The sequence below is a fragment of the Colius striatus genome, chromosome 13, assembly GCF_028858725.1.
Source record: "Colius striatus isolate bColStr4 chromosome 13, bColStr4.1.hap1, whole genome shotgun sequence".
NCBI lineage: Eukaryota > Metazoa > Chordata > Aves > Coliiformes > Coliidae > Colius > Colius striatus.
Genome location: NC_084771.1, coordinates 19,786,735 through 19,805,369, shown reverse-complemented (window position 1 = coordinate 19,805,369; position 18,635 = coordinate 19,786,735). Strand labels below are relative to the sequence as shown.

General features: G+C 41.6%; 1 protein-coding gene across 1 annotated transcript in view; it reads right to left on the bottom strand.

Annotated features, from left to right (window-relative positions):
- Positions 1-18,635, bottom strand: part of COL4A6 (collagen type IV alpha 6 chain) — a 119,599-nt gene that overhangs the window by 10,720 nt on the left and 90,244 nt on the right. The window contains exons 17-35 of the mRNA XM_062006404.1: positions 17,675-17,744; positions 16,891-17,001; positions 15,905-16,054; positions 14,210-14,314; positions 13,175-13,335; positions 12,017-12,196; positions 11,293-11,476; positions 7,693-7,764; positions 7,179-7,286; positions 5,838-6,059; positions 5,480-5,641; positions 4,493-4,501; positions 3,332-3,502; positions 2,525-2,668; positions 2,149-2,274; positions 1,664-1,845; positions 1,334-1,397; positions 775-849; positions 314-421 (exon numbers count right to left, since the gene is read on the bottom strand). Coding sequence (XP_061862388.1) covers positions 314-421; positions 775-849; positions 1,334-1,397; positions 1,664-1,845; positions 2,149-2,274; positions 2,525-2,668; positions 3,332-3,502; positions 4,493-4,501; positions 5,480-5,641; positions 5,838-6,059; positions 7,179-7,286; positions 7,693-7,764; positions 11,293-11,476; positions 12,017-12,196; positions 13,175-13,335; positions 14,210-14,314; positions 15,905-16,054; positions 16,891-17,001; positions 17,675-17,744 — 2,404 coding nt within the window. The remainder of the gene's footprint in view (positions 1-313; positions 422-774; positions 850-1,333; positions 1,398-1,663; positions 1,846-2,148; positions 2,275-2,524; positions 2,669-3,331; positions 3,503-4,492; positions 4,502-5,479; positions 5,642-5,837; positions 6,060-7,178; positions 7,287-7,692; positions 7,765-11,292; positions 11,477-12,016; positions 12,197-13,174; positions 13,336-14,209; positions 14,315-15,904; positions 16,055-16,890; positions 17,002-17,674; positions 17,745-18,635) is intronic.

Genomic DNA, 18,635 nt, shown 5'->3' with positions numbered 1-18,635 from the left:
AAGATTTTAGAGCAGCCGTGTCCATAAGCAGCTGCAAAGAAGCTGCTACTGCTTGTGTCTGAGATCTTCCCTAATTGTTAAAGGAATTCCTTTAGGTTACAATTGTGCAGGATGAACCACATGGCTGACTCACAGAATTGGTCACATCAGGATAAAGTGGCACCTTAAAGTACTGTCAAAGGGAACTTGACTTTCTGTTAACGTTCTTGCTGAAGCCTCAGCTGAGACAGACCAAGGAGGGCCAAGGACACAACAAGATGAGGTAGTTCCAGTCACAGCATGAACTGCAGAATTTAGATGCCTAGTCCAGTACCTGCTGGTCCTTCTTGGCCAAGATCTCCTGGTCCACCTTTGGGTCCATTTATCCCAGTGTTTCCTGGGTAGCCTGGTTCACCCTTAAGTCCTTCTCTCCCTCTCTCCCCTGAAAGGATAAAAGCACACAGCACACTAGAGCACAAGTGAAACTGCAGGAAGGTGTCAAGAGAAACACATGCACTTGTGTCAAGGCCCTGGACTGGATTCCCTGAATGCCAAATACCAGTGCAAGTTCACAAGTTCCTCCCCAAGAAGTGAAATGGAACCCAGCATTACAATTGGTCTATTCTCAGACAAGCTCATTATCACCCAGATTTGTGGCCCACCTGGATTCCAGACTCCTCAGATCTTACTTCCAGGAGAGTAAGATATTTAAATGCATACATTACAAAAATACCCAGATTGGGCAACACTATCTGGTTTACCACTAGAATTTTGCAATCTTAAGGGATGCTTTACCTGGGAACCCTGGGTCCCCTGGCTCTCCTTTTGCTCCAGCAAGGCCAGGAACACCAATGGACTCTCCCTGGTCACCTGGAAAAGAAAGAGAAAGTGGGGATGCCATTCCATAACTGACTGTGGGAAGCAGTTTTCAAAGCTCCTTAATAGCCTTGTTTACGAAAATAAATCTTGTCTATACTTCAAATCCTTGGAGCAAACAAAGGAAATGGTAAGTGAAGTACCTGAGTTTGAAAATACATATAAACAGCAATGGATGCAAATCCATTTATGCAAAAGCATGACAAGACAAACATTTCTGGGTAATTCTACAATATCCTGCACTTCATACTTTTGACACAAGGAGATAAGAGAGAACGTGTTTCACACTGCTGTGGCCAGCCTTTCAAAGGACCATAAAATCCTCATCTGAATGAAGCTCCTTACAAGGTGACGTGTGCTTTGGAGCCAGTCACTGGAGAGCAAATGGACACTTCTAGAACATTACTCATTCATTTTAGGCATGAATATTAGGACTATGTGTACTGAAAGACCATGTCCACTACGAAAAACTTCTTACCTTTTGGACCAGGGACACCAATAGGTCCTGGGAATCCAAGTGTTCCTGGGATACCATCTGAACCCTGGAAAAAAGCCACCCAAAATTAGTCTTAGCTTTTTATTCCTGCTGTTCTAAGTTTGGTTCACGTGGGATTACAGACTGCAAAGATGTAGGAAGAAATACTATCCAAAGTGGCTTTCGACAGTATGAGGCAAACAAAACCAATGTGGACATTTTGTAGGAAATATCCTGATAGCTTCTGCTGCTTTGCTACAGAAGAGCCAATTAGAACACAGGATTTTCCTAAGAGCATTTGGAGAAGATGAAGATACTTAAGAAGGTATTTACCCTCTCTCCCGGCATCCCTGGAAATCCTACGATACCATGTGCACCCTTCTGTCCTGGTAGCCCAGGCTGTCCAGGTGGGCCATGGAAGCCTGGGTCACCATGAAGACCTTTCTCTTTGCTTGCTGACCCAATGGGACCAGGGAGACCAGGCTGTCCACGGCTTCCTGGGATTCCTTTATCACCTGGGTTACACAAAAGAGCGTAGTTTCATAATCCATTCAGCTCAGTTGGGCCAGCTGATCTGTTAGCTGAAGCTCCCCATAATGAGGAGGAAGGGCATTAGCTCTGCAGAACAGAGCTTCAAAGGAAAATTGTTTTCTTAAAATTTGTAATTGCCATATGCAGAACTTGCCAGAATGTGAATGACAGAACAGAAAACATTAATACTGAAGGTGCTGTCAAAAGAAGAGGCTGTGCTTCACTGAGAATAAGCAACAGTTACTAAAGAACTGATACTGGCGACTAATCAGAATGTTGTGTGATACCTCTAGGTCCAGGGAATCCTCCAAGTCCAGCTAATCCAGGATCTCCTTTGTCTCCTTTGAATTGCAGTGCCTGTTCTGGAGGCCCAAGAACAGGAAGACCAGGCGGACCTACATCACCTCTGTCCCCTGAAGAAATAAGCAGTCAGGAAATCTTGCAAAATAATTTTAACAGAACAAGGGTGTAACACTAGAAACTGGCAGACAAAACCAGACCTTCCATGTTTCGTGATGTAAATTCACCACTAAGTGCTCTCTGCACCTTTGACAATCAGGCCAATGGATTTCATAAGGAACATTTCACATTATTTAGAAGAAAAGATTATATGTGCAGACATCTCGGAAGGGCCTCAGCAAAAGCTTGTCAGCTGTTTCTCACCTTTTTGACCTTGGAGTCCCACAGCTCCAGGGCTCCCTTTTCCTCCAGCTGTGCCCAGAGTTCCTTTAAACCCATCCAGGCCAGGGACACCAGGCAGGCCTGGCATGCCGGGGAAACCAAGCAGGCCAGAGGATCCTTTCTCACCTGTACAGAGAATTTGAGGAATAGAAAGGGAAAATTAGTCTCTTGTAGTACACCACATGCTCACCTAACTGGTAAAGACAGCATGGCCAGCCACCAAATCTGAGTAGGAAATGTGAAGCACTGCACCATAACTTCTCTGAGTTATGAGTCTTCACTCGTGAGACTTTCAACCAGTACTTTTCAGTTCACTGTTGAGAGCCTGGATCTGCTTCCACTGGGGAGCAAAACCCAAGCAATTTCTAAGAGAGCAACATGCAGTTTCATAGATCTACTGTGCTCTGCCTAAAGTAACACAGAATCTCCAAGTAACTAACCATTGTATTGGTGTTTAATGACCATACAGAGGAGAAATTTTTGCTTCCTGTTTTGTTTGTGTTTCATTCTCTCCCACAAATTTCATTCACTGTTTTTCTTCAATTTTGTTGTCTTTTTATCTTGACTTACACATTCCCTTGTCCAGAGGGGCCCGAGTCCTTTAAGATGGATCTCCTCACGACTATGATTTGCTAAGTAAATCCATAATTCATAACCCAGCAACAAAACAAATGCATTCCAACACTAGTTGGGAATTCATTCTCTTCTGACAAGTTGAGTCTAAAATCAGTATTATTGAAGTTATTTTTGGGGGTCACAGTTAGACTATTCCCACAGTCAAATACAAACCTTTTGGCCCAGAAAAACCTGGACGTCCATCCTGACCAAAAGGCCCAGGTGGCCCTAAGAATCCTCTTTCCCCGGGAGATCCTGGAGCACCATCAAGACCTGGGAAGCCTTTCATACCAGCAGGGCCTTGTGGACCTACGTCGCCAGTCAAGCCTTTGACTCCAGGAAGTCCTGAATCAATACAGAAAAGAACTCAATAGATTATCTCCCTCGAAACCCAGAACAATTTGTGGACATCTTCCCAAACTCATTAAACACAGCATTGTTTTTAATGACAAATGGACCTTATGGCACATGCAGCCTACTAGAAGGCATAAAGCTTAGAATTGCAGAAGCATTAGTCATCTAATAATAAAATACCTATGAAGAGGGTTACTGCCTACGTCACTACACAACTGGCAAGAGTGAAACCCCTTATGATGTATCCATTTTTGTCTCCTTTACCAGACTCTAAACTGTAGTGCACCAGTCTTACCTTTATCATAAGGCAGCCAAACTAGATGAGGAGCATCATTAATGGCAGCTTCTGCTACCTACCCAATCCTCTGGGTGAAGCAGAGATCAATTGGTGAGGTTGGTTTTGACAAGTTTCTTTTCCATCTCGGTAGTTAGAGTGTACTGCTCAAGAGCAAATTGCTCACTAAGGGAACAAACTTCTGATTGTGCTGTCACAAAACCAACACCATATGCACTGTTTTGCCTCTAAATATTTCAAAACTCTTTCCAGCTGAAGCTTTGTAATGGTTCAGAATTTTACATAAAGGCTCAAACCATTGAAAACAGAATGCTCAGATCCAAAGGGAGGAAGAGAAGAAAAAATCCAGTGGCTTCTGAAAAATGGCATTTGCAGCAGTAGCACCCAGTATTTGAGCTTTGTTATAGTCAGGGCTTAAAACTTTTAAGCTACAATCCAGTCTTTTTTAAAGCAGAAGATGAAATGGCTGCTTTATTTAAGAAGACAAAGAAACTTAGACTCTGTAAAGGATTTCCTTATATGCTTCAGGCTTGGTTACTGTCCGAGCATTCTCACTACAATGGTTCTTTGCCTTCTGGTTTGATTAGCAATAATAAGGGGTATCACCTACAGTCAATGCAATTCTTGTAGCATTAAAAGCTAGGTTGTTAGTCCATGAGCTTTTATGCTACACTGCATTTTCTCACCTTGACAGCCTATGTGAAGAACCCATAACCAAACAGTGTGACATCAGAAATGGAGAGGTGATGATAAATGGAATAGAAACATGGTGAAGGAAAAAACAGACAAAATATGTAAACAGAAAGAACAAGGGTACAAAAGAAATTAATGATTCAGAGAGGCAAAGGTGGCAAAAAACTTCATCATTTGGAGTTTATCATCCTAGTGATGGGGGGGGGAGGTTAAAAACAGTTGAGGGAGAGCCATACATGGCATACAGTCCAAAACTGCAAAACAATAGAGAGGCAAAAGGAATAAAGTACAAAGAATTTTAAAACTCTATGATTTTAATCTCAAATGATGTTACTGCATTCATCTGTTGTCACTGTGCTTCAGCACTGTCATTCTGCATGGCAGAACAGTCAAGTTATGTCACAGAACATTATCTACTAATTCCCAGGTCCCTCTTTGCTTGGTTCTTGTCTTGCACATATTGTTATCATGAAACACTTCAGTCAATGCAGATTGTAGACACACTGCTGTACTCAAGTGATGGGTTTTTTCCCCTTAAAGTGGAGGGACACAAAATTCTGCCCCAGTGAAAAGAAAGACAGAGAAGTCAAGTGCTTGTTCTGAGAAAGCCAATGGTTTTCCAGTCTACTGAAGTCACATTTCAAGCAACCTCATACACTGGAAAAAAACTAATTGTCATGAAAACAGGAAATGAAGATGAGTCGATGATACAGCCAGCACCCAAGAGCAGAGACATTACAAATATCAAGACAGTTAATATGCTTTCTCCCATCTTTCTGCTGTACTTCTTACAGCCTTGGGGTAACATTTCCAGGCAGGAGCCATCCAGCAGTCAGGGGCAAAAGGCTCAAATTCTGCACTCGATTACCCCTAACCAGAGGTAGGGGCTCTCTCTTAGCAAATGCCAAACCTCTCCCACACTTCCTCAACCTTGCAGTGTTCCCCTTAGCTAATTCTCTTCATTTGAAGACATTACATACCTGGTGCTCCTGTGAGGCCAACTGACCCCAAGGGTCCTGGTCTTCCCTTAATGCCAAAAGGACCTCCAGGACCAGGAGGTCCCCGCAGCCCAGGGACACCCGAATATCCCGGGTCACCCTGCTCGCCTTTAACACCCAGCAGGCCCGGTCGTCCGTCCGACCCTGGGAACAGAGAGGTGGGACTTTTAATAAAAGCCTTTGAGTTGCATTAAATTTTAAAGAGAAAACCAGAAAATTGCCACCTGTGAGACTTAGAGGACTGCTAACACAGTATAAAGAGGTTGGAAAGAAGAAAGATTTTTGGAAGAGAAAGAGTTTGATATTCCCAGATACAAGCAGTATCAGTATCAGTGCTCACCTTTCGGTCCTGGAAATCCAAGATCACCTGTAAGCCCTTTATCACCTGGGAGTCCAGGTCGGCCACGCTCTCCAAGAGCTCCACTCTCAGCACCAAATACATCTCCAGGAGCTCCTTTCATTCCAGCTAAGCCTGAAGCACCCATTTTCCCAGGCAAACCATCTGTCCCATCCAGTCCTGGAAGTCCTTGTGACCCTTGCTCTCCCCGAGGCCCAGGGAAGCCTTAAATAGAAAAACAGTGATTGTCACTCAACAGAAGTACAGAATACCTGTTTCCAATAGCATCTCTAACAAAATCCACATTTTAAACATTTCTATACAAGAAAAAATTCTTTGGAAAGTTGCAGAATGTTTCAGTACTGAATTCAAAACAATAATTGGTGACCAAAAGTGATGAAACTGTTTAAAACAGTTAAAATGAGTATTGGCAAAATTAGTATTTTTCTTTAAGAAAGAATCTGGGAGCTGCAGCCAGTCACAGCTTTATGAGCTTGGTTTCACTAGATGGCAGATTAGGCAAAAAAGACAAAAAAACCATGAGGAAGATGGTTGTTTCAAGCTACAGAAAGGTAGTCTCTTACCTCCACTATCAACCACAAAAGCTGCAAAGATTTTATATTCATCATCCCTTTCTTACTTTGTTGTCTGTGTCAGACTGCTTCTGGCACTGTGGGGCAGAAGATACTGGCAGTCTTGGTACAAGGAGGACTGGAAAGTGCCCTCTCTTTACCAAGCAGACACTAAACTGCACTGATGTGGGGATATGTCACACTGCTCAGAGTAATATAATGAAATCAGTGACCCTATGAAGAGGACATCCCCCTTTAATGTAGTGAAAAGATAAGAGATTTCTTCAGCCACATCCAGAGAAGTAACACAGCAACCAAGTCTTAGGAAACTTCCCTCATCACCTCTGCTTCTTGCTTTTTATTCACACAACCATCTGAAATTTCCACAGCTAAAATGGGTCCAAACACTGTGTACAGAGTGCCTTTACCAGACTACCACGTGGCTTAAACCAAGTTTTACACTGAGCTTGTACTTAACCTAAATTGTAACAAAGCACACAACAATGGTCTCTGGAGAAGCAAATTGTGTCGCTTTTCTTCTTTTCTTCCAGCAGTAGTATGATATTACAGGCAGGTAACAAGTATCTTGAAGATTTCTTTTGCACTCCTCCAAGCTGCAAACATTTGCTTGCAGAGACTGCACAATGGAGCTCTCAATGGAGCATTATGACTGTACCGAGCAGAAAAGGGGTCTAGAAGGACAGACAACTCTTTTGATAATATGTTGTATACATTAATCAGACAAAAAGAACTCCAGTGACTTCTCTCTTACCAGGTTCCCCTTGCAAGCCTATTATCCCTGGAGACCCTGGCTGTCCTTTTGACCCATGCAATCCAGGTTGGCCTGGGATGCCAGGAAAGCCTTTGCTGCCTTTGGGACCTGAGGGCAAAAATATGTTAATAAATAATATTAATGAATGAATGGTGGAAGACAAAAACACAGCACTAGGAAACAGGACTAGATCTTTTCTGCAAAGCCAGTGCTGAAAATACTTGCTGGATACACAACTTAAGCTAAGTAAAGTCTCAAAGCTATGGCTGTTTCTTCAGCTACATAAACACATTAAGAGAGGGTTTGTGTTCAGAGGCTATTTGAAAGGGAAAAGCCATTATGATCCTCCATGGGATTTAAGCCTAGTGTCTTTGGGAAAAAAAAGAACATTGTTCTGCTGTTAATTCTCTGGAATAACTATCACTTGGAGATGAATTAGCAGGAATTATCACCCTTGAGGAACAAGTGCTTCTTGGTAATCAGTTAGTGCATTACACTCAGCTTGTCTCCCTACCTGGCAATCCTGGGAAGCCAGGAGTCCCTGAGGGTCCATATGCTCCAGGAACTATGCAGGGCAAGGTGATACCTAAACCAAAGAAACACTGAGGTTACACACAGGCCCTTTCAGAAGAGGAATGGTCAGAAGTGGAGCATTTAGTATCCAAATGTTTTCTACAGGACATCATTAGCAGTTGGAGTGAACTCACCTACATAAACAGCACTGACATCTCAAATCTGTGTTGTTAAAGAAAAGGCATTCAGAGCCTGGCCATTGTCTACACTCATCTCTACTACTGACTTACTGTATGACCAGTAAATGGTTGCAACCACTTCTGTGGACTGCCTGTAGCATGATATTCATGGCTTCCACTCAGCAACTGTTGCTCCCTAAGGTAGGGGCTCTGCAACAGGTATTGCAAAGGCTGTCTGTGACTCAGAGAGCTGAAGGTCCAGGCTGAGAGATTTCAAAGTCAGTGGGAGCTGACAGGTGTTCCCAACTTGTAAAAACTGAGGAAGTTTCTAAGCTGTACATAAACAGTATGCTACAGTTTGAAATTCTAAGAGAAATGTGCACATATAGGATAAAATGCATATCTAGGGAACACTGGCAGGTGTTTAAAAGAACCTATTGCTCAAGAGTTTAGGCCAGAGGGATGCATGGATGGAGGGTGGAATAGAAAGCATTTTTTTTACTTCAGCCTTACTCTCCATCTGCTTCTTCTACAGTCTGTCACACTAAGAAATAATCACATGGCTTAAAAGTTTATTAGCAGCAAATAAGGCTCAGCAATAGCAAAGCTCTTTGACTGAATTCCATACCTCAAAATAAAAGACTCTGTTTGCACTATCAATCCCTCTTCAGCAGAATGAAATTGATGTGGCATTATCAGAGTTGCTAAGCACATCAGACTCACCTGAAAAATCTCAAAGACTTCCAACATTTTCTACTTCGATGTGACAGAACCAAAGGTCAGTTCTCAAGTCACTATTTTTATCTTGATGTAAGACGTCCACTGATAGCAAAAATGACTACAGTCATGACAACATATCTATACAGAGCTGCAGTAACCCTTCCATTCTTACACAAAGCCAGAGTGCTCTATTTTCCTCTGTGATAGCAATTCATTTTCATAGCCACCACTATCTTTAAGGATAGAGGTTCAAAACTAAAATAGCCATGATCCAATTTATGCTTTGAATGGATATGAGCACCAAAGACCATGATTGTAAGATCTAACTCACACACTGCTGCCTGCACTTGGGTACACTTTGACAGGGCATTCTTTTGATAAAGTAAAAGTAAAGACACAAAAACTCCAGTTCTGGTCTTCTGCAACCTTATGTAAGCCTGATGCTGAATGGTTCATCACAGGAAACATTGGGGTCAATCATCTCTGAGACATTTTCTTCCTCAGACACAGTACAATAAAGAATGACATTTTTCAAAAAGCAAACATATGAGGCAGCAACCAATATGAAAAGGAAAGCTTAATTAATACTGTTGCATTCACATTCCATGAATTTAAGGACTGTCTTACCAGAGCTTTCAAAAAAACCCTCTCTAAGGTAGTATATTCTCTATTTTACACTATTTGCCAGCAGTAGAATACTTGAGAAATGAATATTTCATGTGAGGATAAATGAAAAGCAAATAGCACCTTTTCCTTGTGTGGTTTGCAAAATGATGTAAGCAAAGTTTACTGTAAAAATTATATAAGCAAAACTTAAGTGTCCCCAGCTACTTCACCCCCTACATTATCTGAGTTTACACAATAATATCCCAGTATCGAGAAAATGAAACAATTCTGAAACTGTCATGTCAGGCATAAAAGCAAAATATAGGTAATTCCAACATATTTGAGTAATCTGATAGTGCCAGGTAACATCAGTCTAGCTTTTTATAAAAGACTGTGCTACACTTTTTCAAACCAAGCCTTTTCACCCTGCTTTACTGCACATGGCAGGAACTGGAGCAAAATTCCTCACTGGTGTCTTTGACATGGTAACTCCAGCAATTCACAATCTCTTTTTCAATGTGTTTCCTCATTTTCATGACAAGGCCTTTCAGTCTGGGCAGTATAAGAAATTATTATTTCCTCTACCCACATACATTTCTTTAATATAGATGAAGATTAGTACATCAAAGGGTCCTTAATGTATGCAAAATGTTTCCTAGTATGGAGGGAATGATGCATTCACAGGTTTTCTTACACATTTCTACAGAGGTGCAAACTGAATCAGCTAATGAATTATTCTCACTTTCCCACATATTTTGACTATAGATACTCTTCTACAAAGGACCATTCATTGTTAGCAAAGCTTTGATGTGGCATACATAATAAGCTGGCTTCTGATGTGCTCTGCAGAATATCTAGAGTTCACATCATGCACAGAGCATTTTACTTTTGCTTATCTTACAATCCAATTTTAATTTAGTGAGTTTTGTGAGAGACAATTTACCAAAGAAAGATGTAAGCATTCATAGCTATGAATTAGTAAAGCTTTTAGCTTTTAGCATGTGACTTGAATTGGAAAAAAAGCTTGTGTAGACTGTTTCAGGGAGACATTAATGCTAGTTGTCTCCTCACCCCGTAACAACAACCCAGCATGACACTGATGTGAGGTAACACGGTGTCCAGCACGTCTGTGTAACCTTCCCACTGCTGTTCTGGCTAAGCGTCTCTCCTCTCCCTGGGTTTAAGATTCCTCTGCCAGCTCCTCATACTGCAGAGGTATTATCAACAAGGTTTTTGAACTCAGAACATCAGTTTATCAGTCTAGAGACCTATGTAACACTATTATGCCTGCAAATATATTATTGACTCTGCATTATCAATACTGCCAGAATGACACACCTGGAAGCCCAAGTATACACAGAGTGGAAAATACACTGAAAATCAACAACAGCAAAGAAAAAATACTGCTTACCTTAAATTATATTTAAATTGCTGATGTTAAATCAAGACACTGAGATTAGTTCTCTGCAGTCAATTTGTTACAAAAGTATTTTCTGTAAACGTTTAGACTTTCCATATAACTCACTTAGAAAATGAACATAAAACATCATACACAAAACATTATAAAACCTATGATTACAGACTTTATCAGTTGTTTTTAAGGCATGCTTTAGGTAAATACAGGGACAGAACAACAGAGCCAAACTCTAGTATCTCAGGAAGCGGACAGTCCAGAGCTGGTTGCACCAGTTATAATTGAACTGCCTACCTGACTGACCTGGCAATGTTTCATTCTGCAGCACCTGTTCAGATATCCAACGTACCAACAGTAGGCTGTGTTTTAAAAACCTCATTTTATCAGTCATCCTAACTACCTTTGGTGTAAAATAGTTCTCCAGCAATAGACAGTGAGTGGCCTCCTACAACACTGTTAGTATTGGAGTACTATTTGTGTATTTGTTGTTTGTTATGTGTCATTCTGAGCATGACAAATTGAGAAAGCTGAGGTCTGATGAACCCTCAATTAATTTAAAGAGCAATTTTTAATCTAATGCAATCTTCTGGCCTGGCTACAAACACAGCAGTAAGTTGAGTGCTATTTCACTTGCAGTAGCTTTGCACTTTTTCAAAATAAGAGGAGCCCCAGCAACACCTACCTGGAGGGCCTGGAAGACCTGCTTGTCCTGGAAACCCATCCATTCCTGGGTCACCTGGAGGCCCACGAACTCCGCTGGGACCAGGATATCCAACGCCAGGAGAACCAGTTTCTCCACGATGGCCCTTGGAGCCAGGTAATCCTGGGAGTCCCTTTTCACCTGGGAAACCCAGTCCACCATCACCCTGTGCACAGCAAAGACAATTACAGCTGAAAATCAAAGAGATGTAGAAAGAATATACACCACTATCAGTTTACCAAAGGCATAAGAGTTTGGCTGGCTGTGTGCAAGGTTCAGATGGGCCTGGGAAGGTACATGGAAACCACTGTAAATTATCCAGCACTACTTCAAAATGCAGGAAAACTCAGTGACTAGTCAACATATGTTGTAGTTGCCAAAATGTAAACGTTACACCTTCTGAAAGATGTTTGCCTTCTTTTTAATTAAAAAGGTTCTGGTGTGATTTTTTCTATTCCAAGGTTTGGCTCATAATCTACAGTGTTTTTAATCTTTTAGGACACAACAAAGAACAGCATTAGGGTCTACTCCACTACTGCAAGTTTATCTTTTGACTGGGTAGCCACAGTCATAATGAGGTCCAATTATTAATGCTGATCAAAACAAACTTGTGCTAAGGGACTCTGAGTTTATTATGCATTTAGAGACTTATCACAGGGCAAATCAGGAATTCTGAAGCATTTCTGCTAAATTAGTCTAAACTTACTGGAGGGCCTGGGGGTCCTGGCAAGCCTGGAAGTCCATCTCTGCCAGGAGTTCCTGGGATGCCTGAAGGTCCTCTGGGTGCTGTTGCACCACGGTCACCACGAGCACCTCTGCCTGTTGCATAGGACGGAGCCCCTTTTTCTCCCTTCAGGCCTGGAAGGCCTTGTTGACCAGCCAAAGCCTACAGACCAAAAGATGAAAAAACAGGAATACAAAGATGCAGAGAAAAGGCTTTGCTTCTTAAAAATGTCACACAATGACAGGTCACAATGCCGGGGGCTAAAAAGATCCTCCGAAGGGTTTCCTACTGTGTACATCATACCAAAACAAAGAAAAGAGGCTTGATTAATTCCAAATGTTTCAATCAAACCACTACAGCTTTACAGTGGCAAGTCAAACCCTGGTATATAGCACTATAGCAACAGTAATCTTGGATAGCATATGGAAACATTACATCACTCACAGTATAATAGGGTCTAAGTATTGAATTTTCTTCCCTATTACTTGGTGTGTGGCATTTACTGATATTGATAAAGATATCCTGAAGACAAAAGACTGTTATCTTCACGGATTACGATTTTCAAAACTAAATACTACCAATGAGCAATGCTCAGCATTGGAAGATCTTGCTTGTTATGGCTGCTGTTTCATAAAAAACATAGCTCTCAATTCTCACTAATGCATTCAGCATTCAGCAGTTGAGGAGACTGCACGTATGGCACGTGGTTTTTTACAGCTCTGAGCAATGATGTGGAAAGATCTTGCCATCTGATTTTTCAGGTCTCCTCTCTGTGCAGAGGTAATCTGCTTGCCCAGACAGTCCTCATTTAGGAAGATCCCTGGGTCTAATCCATGTATGCCTATGGCCAAGAAGCCATAGGGATGAGTAACTGTTACTTTTCTTCTCTTGACTGCTGAATGTCTCAGAATTTAAGAACCATTTCTCTTCCCATTTTGTTCAGGTGCCAATTTCTCTTTCAGTTTCTCTTCACAGAAGCAGTTTGTGGTAGCTGCTTTTTTAAAAAAAATCCAAACAACTAGAAAAACAAATGAAAACAAGGTGTTCTGCTTTCACTGCAGTCAACACTAGCATTTGCACATGGGCATCTTTTCTCCTTTATTGCATGACAACCAACATAAATAACTCTTCCTGCCTTACCGGAGGGCCTCGCAGTCCTGGTGCACCCACAGTGCCTGGGTCTCCACCAATGCCCTTAATCCCAGGCACACCAGGGCTTCCCGATGGACCTGGTGGACCTGAGATGCCTTTTACACCAGCTCTTGTAATTCCTCCATCACAAGCACAATCACCTGCCTCTCCTGGAAAATACAGTCAACACTCCACACTCAGTTTCGTTTGGGTTTCAGCTGCAAAAGCTCCAAAAGCAGTATTTGACTCAATTAGGGCAAAACCGTTCTCATATGATTTGGTTTTGTGCCTAGTCTGCTCAGATGGTGTGACTGTCAAGCAAGTGAAGCCCAGGTTTTGTCCAGGTTAATTTCTATGTAATACCCATCACCAAATTACCAAGTGCAGCATGAACCTCAGCACCAAAGGTTTAGACTCTCCTGAACAGACCGTTTTAGGAGAATTTTAGGACAGAAGTCTTGTGGGGTTTTTTAAAGAGATGTTATACCAGAAAAAGCAAATCCATGCTCTCACTCACAGTAGGTTACAATGACCCTCAGCTGGATATCTTTGCATTTCACTGAATCATAACTGGCTGTGGATCCAAGCAATCACAAAGCACAGTGATGTCTGCATCATCGTGATTTTTGCCACTGCTTCTGTAACACACTAAGACCTCATCACTTTTAGCACAGAGGGGAATCAAGTTAAGTTTCTGTGTCATTTCCAGCCTATACTGCAAGAAACAGTGAACAAAATTTTATTTCTAAGTCTCATTATAACTTATTTAAAGTAACTTAGATAATTTTCTGGGTATGAGATGTTTGTCTGTTTATTTGCCTGGGCAGAGTAGGAAACTGAATTTTGCTGGCAGTGCTGGGCACAACTTTCTCTAAACTGTAAAGTCTGATGGCTCCTTTAATCCATCTCAGCCTGCTTTTGCCATAAAATGTGATTTGTCACAAAGACACTTCTACCTCATCCCTTCAGATATTAATCACATGTAAATATCTCTCTGAGGCCCAACGACTGCTAAAAGGCTCCCCTAAAACAAGAGTCAATTACCTTTGTACCCCTTTGGACCCAAAGTTCCTGGTAGCCCTCTTTGTCCAGGCTCCCCTGGGGCCCCAGTCCTTCCATCTAGGATTGTGTCTGGAGAAAATGAAGGGGCTATATGCAGAAAGAAGACAAGTAAAAGCCATGAGAAAACAAGATTTCCAGCTCATTAATTACTTAAAATGTCAGTTACCCAACTGTCAGAAATGGCACTGGATCAAACTGCAACTATGGGAGTTACACAAGGAGATGGAGCTTGTTTGGAATAACAGATTGCAGTCCTCTGCATTATGTTTGCTTCTAGCTTCTCATACAGAAAAGCAAAAGCTCTCACAATGTGGATGCAGCAGCTTCATTCCTCTACTGCTCTACCACTGCACTTCTTCAAAGACTTAACAGCTTGATGATGAACTAACCACACTGTGGATAGGCTGTATAAAGAAGGGCAAATTATTTAGCTCATGGCAGATGTGCCTTTACTGCTCTGGAAGTAACTGAGACTTGTATGGATATAAGTCGAAGGAACAAGTCAATGTACTGGTGATTGTGACGACTGGCTATTGTCTCTTTTGCTGGCACAGAAGCTATTACATATGAGCAGCATCTCCTCTGCTGCTGGCATGGTAGAGTCATCCCCAGGGCTACTGCAGAGCTCCACAGCTTCTCATTAAGTTGCTGCAGTTCAGGAAAGTAACTAGATGTCAAAAAGTTTAAGGGGACCTTCCCTGTCCCTCACTTTGTAATTGAAGGATTATTTTCTACATCTCTTTATATGCTGAATAGAACGAAACATGAGCTGAACGAAACATGAGCTGACAGAAACAGCAGTGGAAAGTGATCTAACAACCTAAACCTACTGTGTCTGAAAGCCCTTCCCCTCAGTGACAACAGTAAGATGGAGTGCTGACAGCACCCGTCTGATGTTCCATGGAAACAAACTGCAGCTATCAGCTAAAAACAGCTACAGGAGCTTTACAGACTCTGCAGAAAAATAAACTGGACCTGACTAGCAAATAATTATTGATAAGAGAGCATTTATTTCCTCTTCACAGAAAATCATTTGATGCTCATTGGCTCCATCATCAGTGTGCCCTGTTTTGAAAGATTGGCTCTCAAAAATCAAACAGGCTGTTTGAACTCAGTTTATGGCAAAATAGTTTCACAAGTTTGTGTAAAATCAAACCTTCTCATGCAGTAATTTCTGAGGAAAAGAAAACAATGCATAATGAATCATCCATACAAATGAACCAGTGAAAACAAACCCAGATTTCCTTGATTCTGAAAACTGTCTCTTCAGGCACCCTATCTGCCTCCTGGTACCCAAAATACCTATTCACAAGACTAGACATTTACCACAGGTGTTCATAAGGTCATGGTCCATTCTTTATCTAAGCCAGCAGGAGACTAGCCTAGAAATTCAAAGTCCCTTATGTCATAAATTGTGTCAACACAACCTGGTGCTTCAGTCTCTCAGGCTACTGCTATAACATTAACTAGCTGTGTGCTGTATTTTCTTACTTCAGAGTGGTGGCTGATGATATATAAGTTAAAGCTTGTGAGTTACAATCACAATGAGGTGTCAAGTGAACATTAAAGATTTACAGTTGAATAATCTTCACTGGCCAAGAAGTACATATAAAAATGATTAGATGTCTAGTTTCACTCTGAATCCAATATACAAATAGATGTTAAAAAGATACATACGTGGTGAACCAGGCAGTCCTGGTGCTCCTGGCAGACCTGGTAAACCACCTCTGCCGGGGGTGCCTGGTAATCCAATTGTTGCTCTTCCTGGTTCTCCCACTTCACCTTTCACACCTGGAATACCTGGAGACCCTCCAGGGCCCATTCCATCTAGACAACAATGACACGATGAGTAGCTCTCTGGCAGTAAACACATTCTAGTAGTTTTCATGTTATGAAAATTGATTGTGCCCTGAACTGCATTCATGGTAGTGCAGAGCAACTTATAATTGCATACAAAGGAAAACTTAGTAATTGGATGCACCAGCTGGCTCCCATTCACACACTCCTTTCGTCATCCAAAAAAACTTCACCAGGCTGCATTTAAATCCCAGTGATTGGTTAGACAATTAGCCATATAAGATGGGTTTATTAGCCAATAAACTGATTTCCTTTGAGTGAGATACTTTCTTTTCTAGTAGTTCCTAGTCTCTGGATTATTGCAGGCTGGGACTTCACAGATCACATCCAAGAAACTTTCAAGTGACATCTTTGATGTGACAAAAGGGTTCTATCTCCAGTGTGTTTATCTAGCCAATCTACTAGCTCTAATTGTAAATATGAAAAGTTATTTAAAAATAACTTTCAAAACCATTTTTTATTATTTAAAATGTAGGAAAGCTTTTGCCAGTTCACTCATTTGAAATGGAAACCAACCAACAAACCTCCAGTGTACACTGCTACACCAAATATTCACACTTGAAGGCTTACTTGGGCTTTAATCATGGTGAGATTAATTCTGCTCCAATCCAAGTCAACATACTTGGTTTCCCTGTGTGTCATCCCTGCCTTCTACGTCTTGTATTAGCAGTTTTCAAATCAGCTAGCTGAAGGAGCTGGGAGAGGCTTGCTCCAATACCTTCACCATCTCTAGGCCACTACCTAGAGTCTTCTTAGCAACAAACACAGAAAACAGCCTGCTAAAGGCACTGTGAGCCACTGCTTACCTCTCTCCAGGCCAGGAAAGCCTGGAGCTCCTGGAAGGCCTGGTAAACCACTGATCCCTTCATCTCCTGGAGGACCAGGTATTCCTGGCTGCCCAGGGTCACCTGTGGCACCTATTAGACAAATACAGAAAAACAAGGAGGAAAATCTCATGAGAATTTCTGCTGAAAAACTCGGTCAACCATCCTGGTGGCCACTGATCTCACTGACAGCAAAGGCTGCAAAGCCATTAGCAGTAAGCCTGGGAAAAATTCCTCCTGACCTGTTAGAGGTTGTTTCAAAGTTGACTGCAAGTGAAGGAGAAAGAACAGGAGAGATCATACAATTTATCCCCTTACCTTTATAACTTCAGAGACTGCTCCCCATCCAGGCCTCATTCTGTTGTGGTATTAATTAAGCTCATGTTCTCAACAATACCTTATCCCATTGAAGGAGAATAGCAGAATGATATTCAGAGAACTGAGTACACTGAAGACAGATAGCCAGGTAGACACACAGCACTTCCCCATGCTCACACACAGTCAGCCTCCCAGGGACTAAATTTCATTCTGCCTTGAAACATATCCTTCTCCTATGTGGGGATGAAAGGTTTATTGTAAAGTCTAACATTATAAACATGGAACTAAATGTATTTGTACACTAACAGTACAGAAGTTAAAGTAAAAATAACAAGTGATGGGTTAGATCCAACAGACAACATGGAAAAGTGGTAAAATATAGTTAGAAGCAAAGTTGGATGAGAAAAAGTGCTCTAGATGAGTTCTAAAACAAAATGGAAATGTGTACCTGAAATGACTACACCTTCCCTGTCAATAACAATAGGAGGGCCTGGGGGACCGATGTCACCTAATTCACCCTGTAGAAGAAAAAAGATTCATGCCACGTTGAGATGGGTAATCAAGGGGAAGATTGCTTGTCAGGAAACAGACTAGTGTGGTAGCAATGTCCATGGTTCTTCTGCTATTCACAATCAACTGCTGTCCTGACATATCTGCTTCCTGTCTGATGAAACCGATGGCTGCTTCAGATGGTGTTTGCTACTATCCAGCTGTCTTCTGGAGGGATTCTGTTACCTCAATAGGAAGCATGGACATGTACATACCATGTGTACTTGAGACCAGTTATCCTATCAGCATATTCACCAGTATCAGGTAGATCATATTTGTTCACCTCATGGTAAAAGCAAGAGAGCTGCTATGAATATTCCCATTTTTAAAAAGCATTCATCACTGCAACTATTTGTTGCCTTGTAATCCTGAATTTCAATAACAGGAGCTTCCAGGAAAATGGATTCCTCCATAAAACTACTCAGGTAGAACAAGCAAGTCCTGACAAACTGTAGTATCATTACTTCTTCTCACTCTAACACAGTATCATATCCCTTTGAAACAGCCACCCTACTCCATGTAAGAAGCTGTACTACTACTTCTTCCATATGCTCTGCACAAAAAAGCCCTTCAGTATCTGCATTTCACATGTCAGCCAACAATATACCAATCTAGGTGACAGGTGTTTTTCACAGCCAACTACTATCCAACCGTCTTCCACCTAGTTTCCAGATACCTGACTGCCAAATTTGTCAGATACCTGGAAAATGTCTACCACGTGTTGCCTATCTCCAGAATGAGAAATTGAGCACTTGTAGATCTGTGATCTGAGACTTTAGATAGCCTTGGCAGCTACCTTGATGTCCATTTGTTTCCATCTGATCCTGCCACATTTGTCCAGTAAATATGGCATTAGTGCA